Source organism: Thamnophis sirtalis, unplaced genomic scaffold, assembly GCF_051295495.1.
Source record: "Thamnophis sirtalis isolate CommonGarterSnake01/CBP01778 unplaced genomic scaffold, rThaSir2_p1.2 scaffold_3, whole genome shotgun sequence".
NCBI lineage: Eukaryota > Metazoa > Chordata > Lepidosauria > Squamata > Natricidae > Thamnophis > Thamnophis sirtalis.
In genome coordinates, this window is record NW_028261383.1 from 50,010,999 (window position 1) to 50,037,112 (window position 26,114).

Below are 26,114 nucleotides of genomic sequence, written 5' to 3' on the forward strand. Positions count from 1 at the left end.
ATGGCAAGTGTGCTAAGCAAACAGCAGATGTCAGTATTTTCCTTTTGACATTTATTCCCCATTGTGTGCTTAGGGAACTCTCCAAAAATGGGCAAAAACTGAATTAGATTTAATTATTTTAATTTGATTAAATCCTGTTAGATTTAAAATTATTTGAAACTGATTGAAATAACATAACAAAATAGAAGGGCATGGTTGTTCTGCCTTTATTCAAGCATCTCCCTTTCATGTCATTTAAGCAACTTATAGAAGACTTAGCTGGACTGCAAATTTCCCAGCTTATGATATGAAAGTGTTTGTGACTCCTAGAACTTTGCCAACTACCACCATAATGGCTGGGAGTTCTGAGTGTTATAATCTTAGCAAATTAAGTTTCCAGAACAGCATAACTAAATATATTAAATAAATTGAAATAAATAACTGCTCCCTTGAACCTGATGCACTGTACATTTTCATGCACTGAAAATGCATGAAACTTTACCTCCCCTACCTTATCTGCGTTTTGAGAGGTGAATCCAACACCTTTGGAAGGCACCAGGTGAGAAGAGGCTAAATGTATGACCCAGTTACTTGATTGACTTGGGCTGCTGTTGAAAGAAATGTCCTTCTGGGTTCGGCTCCGTGTGGGGCAAAAGACATTGGACACATGGAGGCTGCTTGGAAAGATGGTTTTAATGGTGGACAGGACCACATGGCTTGAGTCCTGAACAGAAAAGGTGATCACATGCTTCAATGTTGGTGGAGAAGAGAAGGGAAGGGCGGACTGAGATGCTGAGTCCCTGGTTTTATCCCCCTCTAGCCTTTGATCTTGATCTTGTATTCTGATTGGTTGTCAGACTCTCATGGGGCCATGCAGGGACAACACTCTAGGCTGTTTTGAATCCAGGTTTGGTTGAGTTCTCAGATGCCATGTGGTGAGTTGGGTAAAGGGCTAATATTATCATGCCTTAATCCCATCTCCCTGGATCTGAAGGGGAGAACTCTTTATTATGTAAAGGGACTGGCTTGGCCTTCTTAATGGCCCATTGACAAAGTGGGTGGAGGCAGGAAGCTACACAGAGCTATTCTCTCTTTATAAAACATTTTTCTTCCTTTTCACATCCAGAGAAATATAATATTCTGCCTTTTCAATATTTCCTAGAATATTTCATTTTTCTGGGAGAGGGCTGGGTGATAACTTTTCACACTGCAAATAGAAATTGAATAAATAAATAAATAAATAAATAAATAAATAAATAATCTTTCAAAGACAGCAAATCTCTTCTAGTAAAACCCTTCTATACCATGTGATACTGGATGAAAAATCCGGGTCGAGTTCCAAACTGGGAATAAAATGGAAGCTGCTTAAGAAAGTAAATTTATTGATCAACAGAACAGTGGTGGGTTTCCAATTTTTTTATGACCAGTTCGCTCAGTCGCACGCAACGCTTTTGCACATGCACAGAAGCATTTGGGCGGGTGGGTGAAGCCCTCTGCCGCCACCACTACCAGTTCACTCTATCTGGGCCGAACCAGTAAAAACCCACCTCTGAAAAAGAACCATCACACACGCAGCATGCAGTTCTGGGACAACTGACAAAACGGAGTTGAGAATGGAGTCATGGCTGGCTATAGGCAAAAGGGGAAATGCAAATCCTAGGTCAGAGGTCTTCAAACTTGGCAACTTTTAAGACTTGTGGACTTCAATTCCCAAAATTCTGGGAGTTGAAGTCCACAAGTCTTAAAAGTTGCCAAGTTTGGGGACCCCTGTCCTATGTGTTTGTCTGAGCTAATCTTGACAACCTTTGGCTTGCCTAATTGTGTTGCTTATCTGGCGTTTCCATCTGACCTAGTCTTTCTGAATGGATTACCAAATTTGCATTTGTAAAAGCTGGCCTCCTGCGTTTCTGCTTGGGGGAGGGGAACTGGGGCTGGTTTCTGCCTCAAGATTTTTCCCCATTTCTCCTTTAGGGGAAATATTCTACCCTGCCTTTTAATGTGCCCCAAAATATTTCATTCTCTAGGAGTGGGTGCTAATTTTCTATAGTGGCTACAAGAGAAAGTAATTTCTGTCTAAAGGAGAAGGAAGAAAAAGGTGGAGTGAAAATAAACAGGTACACCTCAGCCAGATAAATACTTTAACTTCAGCAAATGATAGGCGGACTTCAATTCCCAGCATCCCCTAGGGAGCATGACTAGGGAATTCTGGGAGTTAAAAAAATCAGCCCATCTTCAAAGTTGCTAACGTTGAGAAACACCACCTTAAACGCTCGTCTGAAAGTATTAACATGCGAATGCCCGGGTCCTCCCACCCCAATCATCTTTGCAAGAGAAGGAAGAAAAGGGGAGGTGGGAGGTGAATCCATCTCCGAGGTAAAAGAGCACTGCCGAGTTTTCGGCGCTGAAGCGGTGTCCCGCCGAAGCTGCGGTGACGTCTTCCCCGACGGCCCCGCCCTCTCCTGGTCTCCACCCGCCTCCCCGAGCGCGCTCCCGAGCCGGCGGGAAGAGGAAAGGCAGAAATCGGTGTGTGCTTGCGAGGAGGGTCGGGAGCGCGCACGGCGACGGCTTAGGCGCCATGTTGGAAGGCTGCTGAGCCCGGCCGCCGGGGAATTGGTTGTTACTTTCCTTCTCTCTCTTTCTCTCTCTCTTTCTCTTTCTGTCTCTCTTTCTCCTTCCCCCCTCTCTCTTTCTCCCCCCCCTTCTCTCTCCTCCCTCCCTCCTCTCTTTCTCCCCCCCGTTGGAGCAGCCGCACCTGAACTCCCTCCGCTTGCGCGGCTGCCTGTTTCCTGCCAGAGCCCCGGGAGGCAGGAGGAGGAAGAGGAGCGGCGGCGGCGGATCATGGATATCGAGAGGCTCCAGGAGGCACTGAAAGGTTTGCGGCTGGGGTTGAATTGGGATAGACGGGGGGAAGGCTTACCTCGAGGTCGCGGGGAAGAGGGGAGAGAGAGACGAGCCCCCGACCTTGGGAGGCGGAAGAGGAGGCCTGGCCCTTAACGTGGCTTGGGAAGGAAAGGCAATTCCCTTGGAGAAGGGGGGAAAGCGGCGGTTGGGGGGATCCCACTTTTACTCCCGCCACAGTCTGGGCTGCTCTGCTTTGGGGGAGCCTACTTTGGGCTTCCCAAAATGTGTGCTGAGGAGGGCAGCACGGGGACATCGTCACCCACCCCCACTTCCTTCTCTCCCGATTCTCTCTCGCTTTCCCCTTAAAAGGGCCCTTAAAAGTTCCTTCTTCGAGATTACTTGCACCTTACTGATACTGTTTCTGAATCTGATACTCCGGGTTTCTTTCTAGCCCCCGATCCATTTTATACTACTTCCTGATACTTATTCCTTTCCCTACCTTGCCTCTTTTGCTTCCCCCCCCCCCCAAAAATCATCAAGAGTGTATGGACAACTTTGAGGCAGGTATCTATTGCAGACGATGAAGGGAAACCTGAAAAATTAGCTTCCAAATTCATGTTAAGTGTCTTCTGAAGTTTGAATGATGGGTGGGTGGTGGTGGGGAGTTGCTATTTAGAAAAAATCCTGGGGCAAGGAAGCTGAGGATACAGAATTCACAAGGTATGTTTTACATTTTCCCCCCTCTTCTATTTCTCCTCCCATTTCTACAGATTTTGAAAAAAGAGGGAAGAAGGAAGTCTGCCCAGTATTGGATCAATTTCTTTGTCATGTTGCCAAGACTGGAGAGACTATGTAAGTGATTTTAATTTGACTGATAGTCTATCTATGTCCTTGAATAAATCCAAAAGATATCCCACATTAAGAACCAAGAGTTTCCTGTCTTTTACTATTCAAATAACTTTATTTCAATTTTAAAAGTTGCTGTACTTAATTGTTTGCTTGTGAAAATTGCTTTACTTATTCATAGTATACATCTTTCAAGAACTGTGTTTATCTGACCTAAATTTGATTTAAAACAATAAACGTGATGCTTTCCCCCTGCATTTCAGATATTTTTTTTTTTTAAAAAAAAGCTTAAGTGGCAAGCAGTTTTCAGAGTTGAGAATAAACTCAAAGTTCAGCTGTTGAGTCAGGCTATTGCTACATTTCATAGCTGCCTGTGTGAAAATGTGTACTGATGTGATATTAGACCAAGATTAGATTTTGATCACTAGTTAATATAAAATGCCAGTTTTCTTACATAAAGGTAAGAAAAGAGTAAAACAGAAGTTTTATGTAAATTTTTGTTTGATAGTATTATATAAATATGTGTCCAACTGAAGTCTAAAGTTTGAGTTGCTGGCCTTTTTAATTATCGTCCATAAGAAAAGCCCATTTTAATCTTCCAGCCTTCACATAATCATTTTAATGATTATTTATTCTGATGCTATTTTATAATGGATTCTGTTCAGTCTTCACAAAATCTTATAGCATACTATGCAGTAATTTCTATCTTTTTAACTTGGTGCCATACTTACCACATCAGTTTCAAGAACTTGTGATTGAGACTATGGGTGGCTCCTATTTTATAATATATGGATGATGAAGAATGACAGAGAACAAAAAAATAGCTTCAGTCTGGCTGCTTTGGCTGTAGACTGGAGTGAGGTCAAGAGGCTCACCAAACTGCCTATTTTTATGGGTAGGTGGGGGGGGATGAAATTCAGTTGATCATACAATTTGTGTCAGACATTAGAGAATGATTATTTTTAGAACTGTTTTTATTAATCCATGTATTGTTAATAGGATGTTACTAGAGAGGGGAAAGATTTCCAGCAAGAATATGTTTATTCCAGTGAATATCCTTGCCATACTACCCTTCTATCTTAAAAGGAAAAATATTGTTTGCATTCTGACTTTTTTTTTAAACCAGTTGTCTTGACATGTTAATGTTCTGTCAGTCAAATTGTTTCACTTGGTAATAAGTTGTTATTTGTTTTTTATATATTAAAACTAAATCAGTAGTTGGCATATAACTACTGTTTACTGGCTGTATTAGCCTAAACATGTACTGTTTCTTCCTATCAACCTTTTAATGTGGAATTTGAAAATATAAGACCTATGGTCAAGTTATTTCAGTACCCATAATAGTTTTTGTTGATGTATGATTATTGTAATAAATTGTATATTGCTGTTCTGTATCTTGATTATATAGTGAATACATGACTTAATGAGACATATTCTTTGGTTTATTTGTTTTAGGACTTTTATTGATACCTAGCTATTTCAGCTTTTGAAGAAGCATATGTACTATTTTAATTTTTTTATCTATAGACTTTAGATAAAATTTTAGGAATTTATTGTCAGAACTACTGCAAGTAACTAAACAAATATTAAAAAATAAGCAACATTAATGAAACTTATAAAATCTGTGTTTGTGTTTTATGTGAATTAAGCGTCTCCAAATGAAATATTAATCTTGTATTTGAAAAAGTATGTAGGAATGTATTGGACGGAAAAATATTTTGAATGCCTAGAAAATAAATATTAACAATAAATATATGCTAATAATTAAAAGTGATATTTTATAATTGTTATGTAGAATATTGAAATTAGCAGTGATTCTTTGTTACAATAATGTGAACAAACCCTTCAGAGGTATCTCTCTGTCCTGAATATTTTCTTAAAATTATTTTTAAAAATATGTCTGCAGTTTTCTTTAAAATGCGTTTGCTCTCTTGCTATGTAGTTCTGGTAGCATGTACAGTGGTACCTTGGTATTCATCATCAATTGGTTTTGGGAGGTGCAGTGAGTATCAAAAACAAACAAATATTAAACAAAATTCCCCATAAGGAATAATGTAGTGAGTCACAAAGCAGTCAACACCAACCAGATCTATCTTGTATGTCAAGTACCAAACAAATGGTAAATATCTGAACAATTTTTTTTGCATCGAAATGTGTTGAGTACCAAATTCAATGAGTTTTAAAGCAGTTGCCACGGTGCCACTGTACTTTTAGCAACAATGTTCAAGGGTGGAAATATCTGGATGATTTCTTGTTTGAAAATGGTTTGATACATTTTGGTCAGTAACCCAACTTCAGAATGTCTTTGTTTTACTCTAAATATCAGAGGAAATAATTATTTTACTATGGAAAATTAAAAGGCTTGTTGCTGAACTGTTTAATTTAAAATTTATCTAATTATTTGGCTAACAGATAAACTATTCTGTATGTTATTTAACCAGAATCCCTTTATCTGTAAAGACAATTTATAAGAAACTTACATCACATTGTAGAATTTTAGCAGGGTTAACAAAATTTGACTCATTAGTGCATTGTCTTAGTAAATTGAAAAGTGTGTCTGGATTGTGTACCACTTTCTGCTACTGTTCTATGGTTGTATTGCATGGCACTGTACATAAAAACTTCCATAAACAACATGAAGTCGTTAAGGATAAAACTAAAATACTACTTTAAAAAAACTAGCTCTTTATATAGGAAACTCTGGAAAAATACTATCTGCAAAAGATTTCACATGTAATCTCAAATACATTAGGACTCGACTTTCAATTTTATTGGACTAGATATCTGTTCAGGAATTCTTTGGCTTAAGATACATAATTATCTGTTAATTTGAAAAGACATCTGGAATATGTTGTGGAATTTTTAGTTGATAAATTGGTATGCATTCACAGTAGGAGCCTGAAAACCTACAGTCCCTTTTATTTGTTTCTTAGGTTAATCAGTTGGGAAATATGATTGCTTTTATTGTATATCACTCTGAAATACACAGTAAGCTGACTAATAATTTAAGTTGAAAATTATTCTTATTTGTTTTCTAAATTGAGCAGACTTTGAGAGTTATTCATAAAGGCCGTTAGCGTTTTACATAAAAGGTTTATGAATTTAGTATTTCAACAGTAATAGTAATGTACTATTACCTATAGAATGTGTTGGTTTGGGGGACAGTTCTAAACATATTCAGACAAGTTTCAGAAAGGATATTTATTTGAAAATATATTATACTATTAAAATATCAATTCATAATAAACTAAAAGAACCTCAGATGAGATACATGAAAATTCTAGTATATTCCTGAAGAAGGCTTAATATAGTTTTAAAAATAAAGTATATTCCTTTCTCAAAAGTGATGAAAATTCCCAATCTTGTTATAGACCTCAGTAATATTCTGGCTGAAAGGTAAATAAAACCAATATGCAGGTAATCCTTGATTTACGACTTGTCACTTAGTGACCATTTGAAATTACAGCAGTTCCCCTCAGAAGATACTTAGGACTAGTTTCAAAGTTCCAGTGTCATCCTCCCAATAGTCACATGACCAATTTTGGGGGCTTGGCAAAAGTCCACCCAACAATCATGTGATTGCTATTTATGATGGCTTTGTAGGGAGCCAACATTCACTTCTAATTTTCAGCAAAAATCCTAGTGAACAATGGGTTTGTTTAAGAACTGTGGTATTTACTTTACAACTGCTGCCTTTAATTCACAACCACTGCAAAAATTGGTCCGATCACGTGACATGCTTTATGACCGTAATTGTCACGCTCAATTATGGTCATAAGTTGAGAACTACTTTCAATTATCTTAGAGTGGTACACACATTAAAGATTGAATGACTTAAAGATTGTAATGAAATGGAGCCACAAGTGATGTTTATTAGTAGATTCTGCTATGCAGTTAAGATGATGCAAATAAAATCTTTTTAACCTGCATGAAAAAATAGTTCACATAATTTGTGTTGTATTGAAAGAAAATAGATGTAACAGAATTAATAATAAACAGATTAATAGCCATCCCATTATTTTAGCCAATCATTTATCATTCTTCTTTTTCTTATATTTGTTTTTTATTTTTCATTTCCGTAGTCAGCACCTATATTCCAGCTTGATTTCTAGTTCTAAAATAGGAGTGATGTCTTTTTGATAACGCATTTATTTAGTGGGTTTTTTCAGAACAGAAATTTCCTTTAATGAAATTTGGCTTTCCAATATAATACTTGCAGTGGTTACTGATGGCAATTAAAGTTTGATCTGTTCAATTAAAATACCGTGCCAGGCATTATATGTATTATCATTCAGCAATTTAACCAGTATTCTGAAAGTTACTTTAACCAGTTTTGAACGAAAAATAGTCTCTATTGATTTACTCCATTTAATGCAGACCAAGAGCAAATATGTATTGATGCATTGTGTCCTAGAACAGTGGATGCTGTAATTGCAAGATTGGTTCTTCTCTGTTAACTCAGATTTAATAGAGAATTGTGTACTTTATAGAACACTTCGTTCTTTGCCAAGTATGTTTAGTGACCAAGCTTGCAATAAGCAGGATAAGCAATAACTTTTAAACCGATTAATATCAATTTTAAAACATATTACTTGTGAGCTAATTACATTGTAATTTAGAAATAGTTGCTTCTTTGATCACACTGTTTCTTTCCTGCTCCGTATGCCAGTTTTTAGGTACAGTTTGGACCTGCACACCCTGGGGTTTAATCACAATTGAAAGAAAGCATTGAAGAAATACTTTGTTTACAGATAGTTAACGGCTGTGACAGCATCCATTCACTTTCCCACCAGTCACATGATCGTGATTCAAATGCTTGACAACCAGTTCACAATTAAGATTGTTGCAGTGTCTTATGGTCATGTGATCACCATTTGCAACTTTCCCTGCCAGCTTCCTACAAGCAAAGTCAATGGAGAAGCCAACAGGAAGTCACACGTTATTCCCATCCCTACTACATTTTCTTATGTCTACCTTCAGCTTCCCCTCTCCATCTTGGTAACTTTTGTGTGTTAGTCTGCTTTTCTGAACTCCAGCCTATTCCCAAGTCACAATCATATGATGCCCTCACTTAATGACCCATATAGTCCTGAGGTAATGGCAGCAACTGAGACTGCCAGGCAACTGAGATTGTCATTGCTAAGTGATGCAATTATGTGATATAGCATTTCATGATCACATCAATTTGTAACAAATTCCTGTCCCAATTGCCATTGTAACATAAGGACTACCTGCAGCAATAGCACTTAGACTTATATACCACTTCACAGTGCTTTATAGCCATCTCTAAGCAATTTACAGAGTCGGCATATTGCCCCTAACCATCTGGGTCCTCATTTTACCGATTTCGGAAAGATGGGAGGCTGAGACAACCTTGAACTGGTGAGAATCGAACTGCCAACAGTTGGCAGAATTAGCCCACAATATTGCATTCCAACCACTGCCACCACGGCTTATATAACCTGTAACTAAGGATAAAGTTAGATTTTTGTTTTAACATTTGAACTTGGGTGAGCATCCAAGAGAAAGTCTAATTTCTTCCTTCATATAACTCTTAGTTCAGAATGATCACTAAACTAGATAACTTGTTGGGTTAGCTTGTAAAGTTGGTTAAATAATATAAAGGCATTAGATATAAATGGGTTAGAAGAAGATAATGTACAATTTTAAATATATCCTATGTTTGCCTGAAAAATAGTTAAAGGAAGTCTTTGCTGAGGCACAATTCTTTTCTTTAATAGATTCCCCTCATGGGTTTTTTTTTGGATGTGTGTCTGTGTAAAGCTTTTACTAAAATGAATGGGAAGTCTCTTCAGTTAAATTTGTTTGTGATAAATCTTCTGTATTGGGCTATTCACCACTTAGCTTTATTAGTACATTAGGAGATTAAGATAGGGTTGTATATTTGATTTCATCAATCACATTGCAGTCTTGGATTAATTCCATTTCTGACATGTATTGACCATGTAGCTCTAGATCGGGAATTCTGATTAAACAGTTGCTTGTATGTTGAGGCAGCTGAGTCTACTGAGTGTACATGATACCATCTCATAAATTTACATATGTGAATACATATTTTTGCTTACTCATCAACAGTACTCATTGATAGCTTATCCCTGAATCAATTAATGAACTATACATAATAAAAATCTCCTTGTATAAGGTTGTTTTATTAGTATGTGACATCCTTTCTCGCTTTTTAAAAGTTGCAAACTTGTTACAGTGTCATACATACAAATGAGACGGAAGTGTAACTTTTAAAACTTTTCAGGGACCCAGTAAATTGAGGTTTCCTAGATCCAAGTTGCTATGCACTGAGCCACTCTTTCTTTAGATTAAAGATATATTGATAACAGTAAATAATTTCCTGGATATGCAATCTAGCACTCATTAACCAAGTGATAAGCCCTGTGAGTTCAGTAAGAAATTGTTTTAAGAAAATATAGGTAATTTCTTCTCTTGGTTAGAATGTAAACCAAAGATAAAACTAAATGGTATATTTTTTTTCTGCTGTATTTCACCAAGGAAGTTAAATTATTAATGCAAATTATTTCATTTTTACCAAGATTGTAATTATGCAATTTCATCTGAATCAAATTAGGCTGAAAAATACAGGTTGTACGAAAGTAGCACTTCCTGTGACACATGAATATCTAATTGGGGAAAGGTGAATAGATATTTTGTTTTAAATTGTGCAATTTATGTTGAGAATCAACTTGGCAGAAGACATCAATATCCTTTCTTTTAACTTTTATTTTTTAATCACTTACCTAAGCACCGGTAGAGGTACATTGCTCATTCTAAGAATACTGAACTTTAATATTCTGTATGAGTAATATGAGTAACTTAGAGGTACCTTTGAGAAATAAATTTGCTATACAGCTATCTGATCTTGTATGAATAAAACCCCCAGTTGCTAAAGAAACGACTGTACTGTATTCTGTACATTCCTTTGAGAGTCTTGTTGCAACACTGTTGTGATGAAGCCATGGTAACACAAAGAATAAAAACATCAATAGGCAGAATCAAGTTTTTGTGAAAATAGCCACAAGAAAAATAGTTTTGCAATCAAATTACTGAAACTGGTAAAATCTATTAGATGGTGAAGTCTGCTAATAGTTTTTTGTTAACTTTTTATCCTGTGTGGATTTGCAACTGTGACTTTAACATGGCCACGTATGTTGAGACCAGTTGCTATTTTTGTTGTCTGTCTTACAAACTTTCTGCAGATTATTCAGGGTTTTTTTCCTTGTAGTTTAGTTTTGCTCTCTGAGCTTTTTTCAATATTAGATACAAACATGGACACACTCTAGAGTATAGTATCATTTGTTGGGCTGCTGAATATCCCAAAGAGAATCATTTTAAATGTTTACATAAAAACAAATAAGTACAAATGTTGCCAGTTTTTTAACCAAGCATGAATGTCAAATACCAAGAGATATAATTAGATATTTTTTCAAACTTTGGAGAGGTTAGAAAGCCATGTCTATCTTTTAGATCAGGAATGTCAAACTCACGGTCCTGGTGGCGTCACATAGTGTATCAGGACTTTCCCCCCCTTTGCTAAGCTGGGGGTGGGTGTGTCCAGCATGTGACTCATCCAGCCTGTGGGCCGTGAGTTTGACACCCCTGTTCTAGATAAAAGTGGTATATAGTTTCCTGGTTTGAGCAGGAGGTTGGAGTAGAAGACCTCCAAGATCCCTTCTAACTCTTTTATTCTCTTAGTTTTAAAGAGCCAGGCATCTTTTTACAATTAGGATTGGAAACATTGTATGTGCACTTGGCTCAAGTTTGTCTCCTTGCATTTCTCAACAGGCTTGGTTATCAAAAAGGCAAAGCATGGGTAAGGAAAATTGGAAGGGGAGAGGAAGTACTGATGGGCAGCCATTGTATTGTTGTCTTTTACTTACAAAACGAGACATTATGCAAGTAACAAAAAGGATCTGTTCCGTTTTTCAATTTTATAGGGTTTATAGCTGTTTAGGGCATGTGTAGGTGATGTCATTTTAGTGTAGTGGTTAAAGCATCAGGCTAGAAAACTGGGGAATCATGAGTTCTGTTCTGCCTTGGGCACAAAGCCAAGTGGGTGTCTTTGAACCAATCATTTTCTCTCAGCCCTAGGAAAGAGGCAATAGTAAACTACTTCTGAAAACCTTGCCAAGAAAACTGCAGACTTGTCCAGGCAATTTCTGAGAATTGGTAAAAGGGGAGAGGAGAGAAGTGAGGTGTAGTCTGGATGTTGTTGAACTGTAACTTCCGATTAGCTTTAGCCAATCCAAGACACCAGTAGTGAAGAATGTTGGAACTTGTAACTTAAGAACTTCTGGTGGCCTGTATTTTGCTCTCCTTACATAGCTTAAGGCAGAAAGGAGTTTAATCATTTGCTCCATCAAAGGACAATAGACATCCTTCTTAACACAGTTCATAGCTGTTAGTATGTGATAAAGCTCTTAAAAAGTGTTGGTGCCTTTCAACAATGCAATCTCTCTGTCTGATTATGTGTATTAAATTTGTTTCTAAGGAGCCAGGTCATAGGTTAGTAGTACGACTGGTTGAATGTTCCATTTGTTTTATGAAATACACTTATGTAACAGCTATAATACCCTTTCTTTCTGTTTCTTGGTAGTTCCTCAACATTCCTCTGAACTAAATAATCTCTAAAATGAATCTTGTTAATGAAACAACTAAACCATTGCTCTCTCCAAACTACCAAAGGGTTAGATTTTAATGTAAAATTTACTTAAAATATACCTCACTGATTTCTGTTGACATTATTAAGGCTGGATATTTACAAAATTGATTATTAACATTAAAACAATCTAAATCCTTAATCAAATGTTACAATACAATACAATAGCAGAGTTGTAAGGGACCTTGGAGGTCTTCTAGTCCAACCCTATACCATTTCAGACAAATGGCTATCCAACATCTTCTTAAAGACTTCCAGTGTTGGGGCATTCACAACCTCTGGAGGCAAGCTGTTCCACTGATTAATTTTTCTAACTGTCAGGACATTTCTCCTCAATTCTAAGTTGCTTCTCTCCTTGATTAGTTTCCACCCATTGCTGCTTGTCCTACCCTCAGGTGCCTTGGATAATAGTTTGACTCCCTCTTCTTTGTGGCAGCCCCTGAGATATTGGAACACTGCTATCATGTCTCCCCTAGTTCTTCTTTTCATTAAATTAGATATATCCAGTTCCTACAACCGTTCTTCATATGTTTTAGCCTTTAGTCCCCTAATCATCTTTGTTGCTCTTCTCTGTACTCTTTCTAGAGTCTCCACATCTTTTCTACATCATGGCGACCAAAACAATGCAGTGTTCCAAGTGTGGCCTTACCAAGGCATTATAAAGTGGTATTAACACTTCACGTGATCTTGATTCTATCCCTCTGTTTATGTAGCCTAGACCTATGTTGGCTTTTTTGGCAGCTGCTGCACACTGCTGGCTCATATTTAAATGGTTGTCCACTAGGACTCCAAGATCTCTCTCACAGTTACTACTATTGAGCAAGATACCACCTATACTGTACCTGTGCATTTCGTTTTTCTTGCCTAAATGTAGAACTTTACTCTTTACATCTGGAAATATATAATTATTAAACCCAGTAACTTACAACCTTCCCTGCTTTCCCATTCATTTTCTGAGAAAGCCAGTAGGGAAGGCTTCAAATGATGATCATGGGGTATTGCAGTTGTTTATACGTACAAACTACTTAACAAGTGCTCAGATTTTGATCACATGGCTACAGAAGTGCTTGACAGCCAGAATGCTTGACTACCAGTCATAACCACCAATTCAGGGCCGTCATACTTTTGAATGGTAACCAAACAAATGGTCATAGGTCAAGGACTACTCACTTTGGTTTTAAAGAACAGCATATTTTGCATTTACTCAGTTTTTTTCCGGCTTTCCCAAAAAATTGAAAATGCTAAACTTGCTTTACTGTTTTAATATAATATATGCTTAACACTTTATTTTTAATGTTAAGTACGTATTGTATATTTCTTTTTTTTTTTAGGATTCAGTGGTCTCAATTCAAGGGATATTTTATTTTCAAATTGGAGAAAGTGATGGATGACTTCAGAACTTCTGCTCCTGAGCCAAGAGGCCCTCCTAACCCTAATGTGGAATATATTCCCTTTGAGGAGATGAAAGAACGGATTCTGAAAATAGTTACTGGCTTTAATGGGTAGGCAGAATTATATCAGTAACTTTGTTATTTAGACGCTTGATTTGTCATCAAATTCAGGATTCTGTTCTGATCGTCATACTGTATTGATTTTTCTGTCATGTCTGAATAATGGGTGTAAATAAATGTTTGTTGGCAAAGTTCTAACTCTTAATGCAAACATTTTGAATTGTGCTCTTCTATGAAATTCCCTTGTTTCTTTTCTCTTAGCTCAGATTATACATGAGGCTATTGTACTCCAAATTCTAGTGGACATGTATCTACAGTTATTTTAAGCTTCTATTTATATCAGATATAATATTGTAGATCAGATCTTGAAACCTTTTAGTTGTTCTTTAAAAACTTGGCTTTTCTCCAAGCTGTGGAATAGATTAATGGCATGCCCATTAATAGTTTTCATTGTGATTTTCTTTTCTTTTGTTTCAAACACTAATTATTTTTTAACAAAATTCTTTAAGATTTACATACCCGTCTTTCTCCAAAAATAAGACGGGAACTTATTTTCTTTTGAAACCCCCCCCCCCAAAATAACCACTTGGCCTTATTTTTGGGGAGGTATTATTTTTGAGGTGCAGGAAGTGGTGAGCGTGGTCACCTCTTGGCTGCTGTGTGTTGCAATATTTTTGGGGACAACTTATTTTAGCGTATGTGCTCAAAAGTCCAATTGGACTTATTATCTGGGGAGGTCTTATTTTGGGGGAAATAGGGTAGATACATTATGTGGATGGCATAACATTGGCCTATGTTAATTATTTCAGATTGTACATCTTGTTTCGTTGATTATTTTTTTCCCCAAATTATTTAAATTTCAAAAAATATATACAAAAAAGAAAAGACAAAAAAGAATTTTAAAAAAGGAGCAACAAGGAAAAACCAAAATGGGGGAGTTCAGATAAGAAGGGAGATTTTTTTTTTAATTTCTAAATTTCTTTGATACAAGAATTGACTATTTGCTTGTGGTTAATTTTGCAAGCTGCTTTTTAAATCAGACAGGATGTTTTGCATTATTTGAAATCATACTTAAAATGTATACTCTAATCCTGTTTAAAATTGCAATTGGAATAATGAGTAATTTAATTGTGGAACTGCAGCAAGGGAAATATTATGATGCAGTGGTTTTCAATCTGTGGTCTACGGACCCCTGCGGAGGGGGGCTGCAATGTCACAGGTGGTCCGTGAAGGCTTGGAAGAAATGTTGCGCTTTAAATCTTGAGTTAAGTCTTGATGGTCCATGACACGGGTGTAAAGCTCACTGTGTCACGTTGCCATCACGTGACATTTCACGACATTTTCCCCATTCACGGAGCTGGGGTAGGCGTGGCCTGTGTGTGATGCATCCGGCTTGTGGGCTGCCAGTTTGACACCCCTGGTCCATGGCCACAAAAGATATTGAAAGTGGGTCTGTGGTGAAGAAAAGGTTGAGAACTACTGTTGTAATGAATTTCCAAAGTGGGTTCTTGAGAAAGATTTATTAGGAAATTAATTTAAGAAACCAAAGCTTTATTCTTATCAGAATAAAACTTTGACTTTTTAATTCCCTAATAGTTTGCAGAATCAGAATCTCTTCCAATCAATGAATGATTATAACACAGGAACTACTTCTGTTAATTCAGAACATGTGAGGAATTAATCTGTATAGAAATTATATGTATGTATGTATGTAACATAATTATAGTTTCTCTTCCAGAGAGCAGAATTTGTCTGTTATATTATTTGGCAGGGATAAAGTTTATATTTATGAACAATTGACACTTGGTGAAGATGTTTTAAGCACTGAAACACTATAAAGAATTTTGTTCTGCTGAACTGAACAAGAGTATGAATAAGGAGGCTGTTTAAAATGGAAAGTTATTTTTGTTTAATCAACATTTAAACTCACATAGTTCTGACATTTGCAGTATGCAACCTATCATGATGCTTTCGAGTCATCAAACTGCCTACTCTGCTCTATTATTAGTATATTAATCATTCACTGAAAATAGCTACCATGTTTCCCCGAAAATACGACCTTTCCGAAAACTAACACCTTGCCACATTTTTCGCATGAGCAAAAATATAAGCCCAACCCCGAAAACAATCCCCCTGGACAACCACCCCCATCTGGCCAGGCAGAGCCCCATTCATCGACCTAGCGGTATCCCAAAGGCTCCAAGCCGGGGGGAAAGGCGCTCACGTTGCTTGATGCCTTCATGATAACGCTAGGTTGGGGAGTGGTGTTCTGCCTGGCCGGAGGGGGGAGTTGCCGGGCGGCTGTTCCCTTGCAAGCAGGCTACCGAAGAGCCAGGCACAGCCTCAGGTGCGAAGCAGCCATGAGGTGACCATGCTCACAAGCAGCTGCCTGGCAAACCCCCTCTCCAGCTGGGCAGAGCGCCATTCATTGACCTAGGGGGTATCCCTAAGGCGCCAAGCCATGTGGCGCTCTGCCCGCCCCCCAGCTACCACAGCTTGGCACATTCGGGATACCCTCTAGGTCAATGCATGGAGCTCTGCCCGGCTGGAGAGGGGGGGGTTGCATGAGCGCCTCTCCCTGCAGGGCTAGGGCGCCACTGCTGCCGCGCTCCGAGCATCAATGTTTCCTCTAAGCTGCGCGGCCGCATACGTAAAAAGAAAACACCGCACAGAAGTTTTAAACTGCCGCGCAGTGTTTTTTAATGTCTTAAAATATGACTGAAAATATCCCCCTCCCTCCCTTCTCTGCACCAAATGCTCTCCTCCATCTGGTGATGGGTGAAATCAAGAAAGACTTTGCCCGGAGACCAATGACGCTGCAGAAGGGAGAATTCCCATTGGTCCTCTGGGGCTTCGTTGGATCTTGGGAAAATTGATTCGCTGATTGTAGCCTGCGTTTCTCTGCACATCCGGGGTTTCTCAGGCATTGCGTCGTCTGAAGCCCCGTTCTGGGCTCGGCAGTCTTTCTGCGATCCCTTCGCTTTGCGGAAAGAGGGAAGCAGAGTGGAGTTGGACTGCCTGAGCCAAAGCAGTCCACGGGATCTTGAGACTTGATTTTTGAGCAGTACCAATCCATTCCACTCTTTCCTTTCCCTTTCTGTCCTTCTTCTATCTTTCTTTCCTTTTCTTTTTCCTTTTATTTCTCTTTTCCTTTCTCTTTTCCTTTCCTTCTTTTCCATTTCCTTTCCTTTCTCTTCTCCCTTCCTTTCTCCTTTCCTTTCCTTTCCCTTTCCTTCTTTTTCATTTCCTTTCCTTTCTTCTTTCCTTTTCTTCTTTCCCATTTCCTTTCCTTTTTCCTTTCCTTCTTTCCCATTTCCTTTCCTTTCCCTCCCCCTTCCTTCCCTTCCATCCTGGGGATCTGAGGAAAAGGGAGGAGACCCTTTTCCTCCTTGCCCCCCTCCCCAACATCTGCTCTGATGGCAATTATGGCTAAAAAAAAATTCAGGTGCTCAGGCATGAAAATGTGCCGCTCAAACATTATACTTTTCCGCACACACTGAAAAAAAATCTTCTCCGTCTTCCAAACTCCAAAACTTGGCTGCCAAGTCTTCCAGCAGCGGCCACTCTAGGAGTGCGCTCTATGGTTGTGCGCTGGCTGCTGGAAGACTCTCTGTCCGGCAGCCAGCCCACAACCATAGAGTGCTCTCCCTAGAGCGGCCGCTGCTGGAAGACTCGGGAGCCGAGTTTTGGAGTTTGGAAGCCGGAGAAGAACTTATGTTCGGAGCGCAGCAGCAGCAGCGGTGCCCTGGCCCTGCAGGGAGAGCTAGGCCAGGGCATGGTGAGGCTGGGAGGCATGCTTGCTGTGGACGGAACAAGCACTCGCACAACCTCCCTCTTCAGCCGGGCAGAGCTCCATGCACTGACCTAGGGGGTATCCCGAATGTGCCAAGCCGCGGGAGCTGGGGAGTGGGCAGAGCGCCACGTACCTTGGCACCTTAGGGATACCCCCTAGGTCAGTGAATGGCGCTCTGCCCAGCTGGAGAGGGGGTTTGCTGGGCGGTTGCTCGTGAGCGTGGTCACCTCATGGCTGCTTCGCCTCTGAGGCTGTGCCCGGCTCTTCAGGAGCCAGTTCGCAAGGAAGCAGCTGCCCGGCAACCCCAAAACATTAAGCCCTCTCCCTATAATAAGCCCAAGGCCATATTTCATGGGGCAAAAGAAAATAAGACCCTGTCTTATTTGGGGGGAAAACATAGTATAGTTGATGTACTAATTTTTAAGTAGACGAGGATTCATTTACATTTGAAAAGAAGCAGTTATTTTATATTGTATTGTAGAAAGCATATTTTCAATGAGTAAGTTTGTATCGCTTCCTATGAAGGAATTCAGAAACCTTTATAATAGAGTGTATGTCTCAGCACACATATCTGAATATCTAAAAGCAAGAGATTCTTCACTTGGTCCACCCCTTATTAATTTTTTGTACTATACAATGGATGATAATAATTAAGTGAATGTGTGGGGACTCTTTAGCTATCACAGTACACTTTGGAGGCAAGTACATATTTCTGTGATCTTGCAGCTCCATCTACTTTTTGCTTAATGTAATATAGTTTTAGAGGTAGTAAATGAACAAGTGAAAATGTATGGTTATAGATTTAAAAATGTACCACCTGAACACATTTATTCATTCTCTCATTCAATATGCATTCAAAGTGAAAATTAGCTTGTTTCAATTTGTTTCAGTATCCCATTTACCATTCAGCGACTTTGTGAGCTGCTAACAGATCCTAGGCGGAATTACACGGGAATAGACAAATTTCTCAGAGGAGTAGAAAAGGTAAAATAGTGAATTATTCTTGTTCTTGAACTAAAATTGTAGCTTTTTAAATTTGTTTAATCTTTTAGCAGAATTAACAGGATTTTGTTTTTTAAATTAATTTTTAGAATTGCTAAATAGTATAAACAGCAATTCTACTTCAATTATATTTCAACATTGTCTTCAGTTGTTGCTTAATGAGTTTATATTTATTGTATTTTAATTTGCATTTATTTGACTCTTTGATGAAACACATTTACTGATGCCAACCATTCCCATGTACACAGTACTATGAGAGATTGATTGATCTGGCATGATTTTATTTATTCATTGATTGATCTCTATAGCTGTCCATGTCAACAAGAGTGGTGTATATCATAAACAAAAAGTATTAAAATGATGTAAAATAAATATATGGCACCAAGTTAAAAGGTTTTTATGGATGTTAATGCAATCAGAAAAGGGGACTCTGAATATATTTAGGGGACCAGGCCCTGACACATAACCAAGTCTTTATGGCTTTGTGGAACAGTCAACAGAGTCAGGGTCATCCTGATATCTGAAGGGATAATATTCCAGAGGGCAGAGCCTACAGCAGAGAAGTCATGTCTCGTGGTTTCACCGGCTAACAGGACCTGCATGCAACATGTCCAACCTGCCTGACAGAACTAGTAGAAGCAATTTGGAGAAGATGGCCTTTAGATAACCTGGCCCTCAAGTCGTGAAGGGCTTTAAAGGAAATAACCAGCATCCTGAATTGCACCTAGAAGCATACTTCTAGGTGCAGCTCACGCAACAGTGATGCTACATGTGTTGAATACCCGATACAATACCTATGCAACTGCATTCAGTACCAGTTGAACTTTCCAAATGCTCTTCAGTGGTAGCCCCACGTAGACTGCATTATAATAGTCCAGGCAAGAAGTCACAAGGAGAAGACTGAGTGTGAGCAAAGCCGATTCTGGTATGGGTGCAACTGGTATGTACAACCCTAAGCTGTACGAACACCCTTCTGGCTATGACTTCCATCTGGTAGTCTAACAGAAGCCATGAGTTCATGAGGACCCCCATATTGTATACAAGGTTGATCTGGGGCCACCACATCCATACTAACTCAGGTCATCTGGAGCCCTAAATACCCAAAGTTACTTTGTCTTGCTTGGATTGAGTCGAAGGCCACTAAAACTCAACCAGACCATTACAGCCTCCAGGCAGTGAGATAGGATGTCCATGGCATTGCTAGGGCAGTACCTTACACAGTAGGGCCATAGGCTGGATCTCCCCCAACCTCACCACCTGGATCTTTCCTCCTTCCTCAATCAACCTAGACTCAAACTGACTGAAGGAAGGAGGAGGACCACTGCAATACTGTGCTGCCCACCCCTAATTCCTAAAGCCAGTCTAAAAGGTCACAAAGTGTGAGAATGGTCATACTACCCCATCCCACTTATCAAGGAAAGAGTAGGCAGGCTGAAAAAGAAGTCTGAAAATAAGTGGAGGAAGACAAATGTGTATGTGCATGTCTTCGAGTTAGTGTTGACCCCTGCCTGGACCTGGCAGTTTTCTTGGTAAAGATTTTTCAGAAGTGATTTTCTATTGCCTTCTTCTTTTCGGTTCATAACGAATGACTGGCCCAGGCCACCCAGCTGGTTTCATGCCTAGACTAGAATCACTGGTTTCGGGTTTTCTACCTCATGTCTTAACCACTACACAAAAAAATGGTTTCTCAGAGGAGGACAATGCCATGCCAGAGATAAGGTTCATATTGACTGGGAATCAGTAGGTAATATTGCGTAAGTCTAGGAGACAGGTTTATCTATGTCTTATGATATAGACAAGGAGCTTGAGAAGCTGGTGAATCAGATGTTAATAAGGGCCAACCAAACAAGATGCATTGTTGACTTGTAAAATTTGCTTTTACTTTTTCCATGAGTCTTGATGTTTTCTCCCCCCCCCCCACTATTTTACAGAACGTTATGGTTGTCAGCTGTGTGTATCCTTCTTCAGAGTGAGTATGACCTTCATTACCTTTATTTTAAAAGTTGAGACTGCTCATTGTCGAGATTGCAATGCATTTGTTATCGGGGGTATGCTTGAGTTTGAGGGGAGCAGCATAGAAAATTTCCTGTTAACAGGTAGTTTGGGGTCAGTTTTATTTATTAGGAAATAGAATAAGCCTTTTTAATGGTTGGCATACTGTATAAGCCCATGATGGCGAACCTGAGGCACGCGGAACCATTGTCTTTTGAGGCTGTTTTTTGCCCTCTGGATGCTTACCTGAAGCCTCCAAAGTGTAAAAAACAGGCCCTATGGGCAAACCAGAAGTTCGGAAACGGACTTCCGTTTTGCTCATATGACCATTTTTCGTCCTCCAAAGCCTTCAGAAGGCTCCAGAGGGTGAAAAACGCCCAACGTAGAAACCGGAAGTCACTTGGTGACTTCCGGTTTGTCCGTTGGGCTGATTTTTGATCTTCAGAGCTTTCCCTGAAGGCTCCGGAGGGTGAAAAACAGCCCTACGAGCAAACTGGGACTTCCGATTTTTCCGTAGTTCCGTTTTTTGCCCTACGGAGCCTTCAGGTTTGAAAAGATGAAATGAAAAAAAGACTCTGGAAGTGGAAAATAGGTTCTATGGACAAACTGGAAGTCATCATTCCCAAACTTCCGGGTTCCCCATAGGTCCGTATTTTGCCCTCCTAGAGGCTTCAGGGAAACTCCTGAGGCCTCCGGGGGAAGGGGGGGCTGTTTTTGCCCTCCTCAGGCTCCTAAAAAGCCTCTGGAGCCTGGGGAAGGCGAAAAAACCATGGGGAGGGTCGCTGATTGCACACATGTGCGCATTATGGATGTGGCACACAGACACCCCCTGTGCTCCACCCGCTTTTGGCACGGCAGCCCAAAAAAGTTTGCCATCACTGCTACAAACGATAGGGCTTGCTTTTGGGTGATTGTTTTTTGTGTTAGGGTACGGATGATGGTTTTTTTTTTTTTTTTTAATATTGGACTTATGAGAGAGGTGGTTTGCAGAGACAGCAGATGTTGCAGCCTGCCTGATCTGCACTGGGCTACTTTTATGGAAAGAGATTTAACCCTCAACATTTGCTTATAAACCTGCACAGCTTGGGCTCTTAGCTGTGGAAGGAGAGAGCTTTGCTAGGCATCTGTTCTTGCTTTGTCTCCCATTGTGTTATCAAGAGTAGGAGCTGTGTTGAGACTGACTTGGGTGTGTGCCAGTTTCCAACAGCTGGTACACAGCTGTTTTGTTTGGGAGACATTATTTGTACCTTGCTCGGCGGCAGAGGTGCTGCACTTGGCAGCAACACTGGTATTTCAGTGGCCAGCAGCAATGTGTTTGGTTGAAAAGGAGCTGCTGTGGGCTAGAACTGGGCTCTCGCAGGTAGACTGCAGCAATGGATCACCAGACAGCAGCATTGTCCAGCATGTGTCGCTGAGGACTCACGACAGCATGGCACCCTGAGAAGGAGCGGTTTAATTCAGACGTAACATTTTGGATGATGGGAGGCCCCTGTGAGATTTTTGGTTGTTGTGTGGTAGGGGGCTAGTAGAGAACATACCCTTAGTATTGCTGTCGATCTATTTGGTAGACATCTTCTCTTCTTTCTCACCTATGCTGAAAAAGAGTCCTGGATGAAATGGATTATCTTTTGGTTGTGTTTCTGGGATTTCCTGTCCCAATTGAGATCCCAAATCAATGGCTATCTGTATAAAATCTTATGTATGATATAAGACATACTTTGTTTCAATGTAAATTGACAAGGAATTTGTAGTGAGCTAACAAATGAAAAGAGTTTATAGGCAGTCTTTTTCTAGTGACTGTAATCAGGATTGGCAACTCTGTCATTAAGCAAAGCAGTCACTGAATGAAACTGTGACTGTGCTTTGTGGTCTTATGTCAGGCCTGCAAAGGTTGTAGATGCAAGGATTACTCACATAATTACTTTTTCATCACTATTGCAATTCTGAACAGTCGCTGTATGTGGCAGTCACTGAACAAGGACTACCTATATCCATGGTCTTTAACAGAATATTTTCAGGAAGGGAAGGCGAAACTAGAGACAAGAAGGTATATTAGAGGGTAAAAAAATTAAAGATTTTTCCTCAGTACACAGTTGTGTTTTTGTATAATTGAATAGTTTTTTCAGTACTGTTGTGGAAAAAAATAGCAGGTTCTCTTTAATAATTGATCAGAATTACCGTATTTTTCGGAGTATAAGAAATTTTCCTCTAAAAAGTGGCTGAAATTCTCGGTGTGTCTTATACACCGAATACAGCATTTTTTGCCTCATGAAGCCCCGCCCCCTTCAGCAAAATGGCCGTGAATAGCCTTATGGAAGCGTTCAGGGAGCTCCTGGGGGCTGGGGAGGGCAGAAAAGGGCGAAAAACGGCCTGTGTTTCCCCCAGTCCCCAGGAGAACTCTATAAGCCTCCATAAGGCTATGCATGCAATTTTTTTTGACAAAAAAGCCTGTTTTTCTGCTCATTTTTGCCTCACCCCCACAGGAGCACTCTGCAAGCCCCACAAGGCTATTCGTGCCTTTTAAAAAAAACAGGCCCATTTTTGCGAAAAACGGGCCATTTTGGGGAGGTTTGCAGAGTGCAAACACTTTTTTTTTCCTTTCAGAAAGCTGTTTAGTTAGAGCAGTGGTCGGGAAACTTAAACACTCAAAGAGCCATTTGGATCCGTTTCCCACAGAAAAGAAAACACCGCGAGCCACTAAACCTCAACATCACTCCCACCTAGTCAGATGACATCTCCCTTCCCCCCTAGACATGCCTACCCAGGTTTCATGGCTCTGTTTTCTGTGGGAATAGGGTCTCTCTCCTCTCCCTTTCATTTATAACCCTCCCTCTCATTTCTGTTTTTCTCTATTTTTTCTCTCCCTTTCTCTTCTTCCTTTCTTTCTTTCCTTCCCTTTCCCTCTTTTTCTTTCTTTCTCACTGAATACTTTAACTTTAATAAAATTTGTATGCCGTCCACTCCCATTAGGACTCTGGGCGGCTCACAGCAAAATAAAAGCAATACAATAGCAAATCCAAAATAAAGTTATTAATTGTAGGAAATTGTTTCTCTGTAATCTTTTCATAGTGAACTCTTAAGTTGATAGAAGCTGGCAAGACTGTACTAATAGCAATAAGATATATATTTTGATTTCTTTTGAGTTTAACAATGTTGGATATGTTATCCAAAATTATAAATAATCTTATTTTCAGATGCATTTTTTTTGCCATCTCTGTTGTTTTCTTTAAAAAAAAATCAGACTTGTTTTCAATTTGTGCCTTCTGGCAAACTGCATTTTTCTTGGCAAGAGATCTAGCTTGCCATTGCTTTCGTCATAGTTCTGAGAAAGTTAGTTTCTTTCTTTCTTTTCTCTTCCTTTCTTTCCCCCTGATTTGTTCCCCTCTCTTTTCCCCCTCTCTCATTCTCTCCCTTCAGCTCTTTCATTTCTCTCTCCCCCTTCTCCCTCTAATTTGTTTCCCTCTCCCATTCTCTCCTTCCAGCTCTCTTTCATTTCTCTCTCTCTTTCTCCCCTTTTCTCTTTTATCTCTTTCTTGCGTGTGCAAGCAAAATACCCTCCTGGACCGGGATGACGACGGCGGGGACAGTGACTCCTGCGCTGCACAGGAGAGCCATGCTGCGCAGGAGAGCCACGCTGCGCAGGACACTCCTCAGCGCCAGACTCAGGTGATCCTTTGTGTTGGCTCAGGAAAGAGCTGCAGCAGCTGTCTCTGATGCAGAGAGGGAAGAGTTCCAGAGCTCTGCACAAGGAGAGCCCTGGACAGCACAGGAGAGCTGGAGCTCTTCCATCCCTGCACCCAACCAGCTGCTGTTGCTACTCCCCATTTCCCTCCTTCCTGAGCCAACACGAAGGGGACCATGGCTCGCACTGACCTGAGTCTGGCACTGAGGAGTCTCCTGCCAGTTACTCACCTCATTGTGCAGTGGCGACAGCGGGAGGAGAGTTGTTGTCACCTCCGCCTTGATCCTGGCCCAGGAGGGTATTTTGCTTGTGCGCGCACGTGTGCAAGAGATGAGCGCGAGAAAAGGGCTGGAGCTCTTCCCGACACTGAGTTGCCTGCGAAGAACGCGGAAACACAAAAGCAGGTGATTTCCTTCCCCAGCACATGGATAAATACACCTGGAAACATTTACCTACCTACCTACCTACCTTCTCTCTCTCTCTCTCTCTCTCTCCCTCCCTCCCTCCCTCCCTCTCTCTCTCTCTCTCTCCCTCCCTCCCACCTACCTACCTACCTACTGCATTTCTCTCTCTCTCTCCCCCCACCTACCTACCTACTGTATTTCTCTCTGTCTCTCTCTCCCTGCCTGCCTGCCTGCCTGCCTACCTACCTACCTACTGTATTTCTCTCTCTCTCTCTCCACCTACCTACCTACCATATTTCTCTCTCTCTCTCTCTCTCTCTCTCTACCTACCTACCTACCTACTGTATTTCTCTCTCTCTCTCACTCTCCCCCTACCTAACCTACCTACCTACTGTATTTCTCTCTCTCCCTCTCTCTCTCTCTCTCCCTACCTACCTACCTACCTACCTACTATATTTCTCTCTCTCTACCTACCTACCTACCTACTGTATTTCTCTCTCTCTCTACCTACCTACTGTATTTCTCTCTCTCTCTTCCCCTACCTATCTACTGTATTTCTCTCTATCTACCTACCTACTCTATCTCTCTCTCTCTCCCTACCTACCTACTTTATTTCACTCTATTTCTCTATTTCTCTCTATCCCTTTATCTACCTACCTACCTAACTACTCTTTCTCTCCCTACCTACCTACAATATTTAACTCTATTTCTCTCTCTCCATCCCTTTATCTACCTAACTACTCTATCTCTCTCCCTACCTACCTACTGTATTTCTCTCTCTTTCTCTCTATCCCTCAATCTACCTACCTACTTTTTTTAAAAAAATGCCTCTTCAAAACTCTGGTGCGTCTTATACTCCGAAAAATATGGTATACAACTTTTAGTGGGGAAAAACAAAAATAGAACTTCTAGGAATCTGGACATGTTTGTTGTTAGCCAAAATGTTGTTTTTTTAAAAAAAAAAAAACTATTACAGAAATCTCAAAACACGTTTATTCCTTATAGGAAAAATAATTCCAACAGTTTAAACAGGATGAATGGTGTAATGTTTCCAGGAAACTCACCGGGTTATACAGACAGGTAAGAAAGAGTACTTAAAAAGAATAACATTCTAAGAATATAAGATGATGAATTAGTATTTAATTTCCAATCTTTTTTTTTTTTTTTAAACACTTGGATATTTAACCATAATTCAAAATCTTTGCATCAGGTCATTTCCTGTTCTAAAATTATAGTTTATTTGGGAGATCAAATGCTTTTCCATATATATATATATTGCATTTGTGCTGATAAATAAATAAAGGGAGACTAGTATAGATCTATTTCAAGCTATTTAGCTCTCATCAGCTAGCCATACCCTTACTGGGAATCGAACCCTAGCTGATGAGAGCTAAATAGCTTGAAATAGATCTATACTAGTCTCCCTTTATTTATT

General features: G+C 39.9%; 1 protein-coding gene across 3 annotated transcripts in view; it reads left to right on the forward strand.

Annotated features, from left to right (window-relative positions):
• Nucleotides 1-2,542: 2,542 nt before the first annotated feature.
• PPP4R2 (protein phosphatase 4 regulatory subunit 2) overlaps nt 2,543-26,114 on the forward strand; it is a 29,855-nt gene continuing 6,283 nt past the window's right edge. Inside the window, exons 1-6 of one of the 3 annotated variants that reach the window (XM_087708886.1) lie at nt 2,544-2,851; nt 3,591-3,672; nt 13,687-13,857; nt 18,490-18,583; nt 20,533-20,570; nt 25,685-25,759. In XM_087708886.1, the coding sequence (XP_087565012.1) occupies nt 2,818-2,851; nt 3,591-3,672; nt 13,687-13,857; nt 18,490-18,583; nt 20,533-20,570; nt 25,685-25,759 (494 nt within the window). In that variant the 5' untranslated portion in view covers nt 2,544-2,817. Of the gene's footprint in view, nt 2,852-3,590; nt 3,673-13,686; nt 13,858-18,489; nt 18,584-20,532; nt 20,571-25,684; nt 25,760-26,114 lie in introns of all 3 variants that reach the window. The other 2 variants (XM_087708887.1, XM_087708888.1) reach the window with 2 other exon arrangements.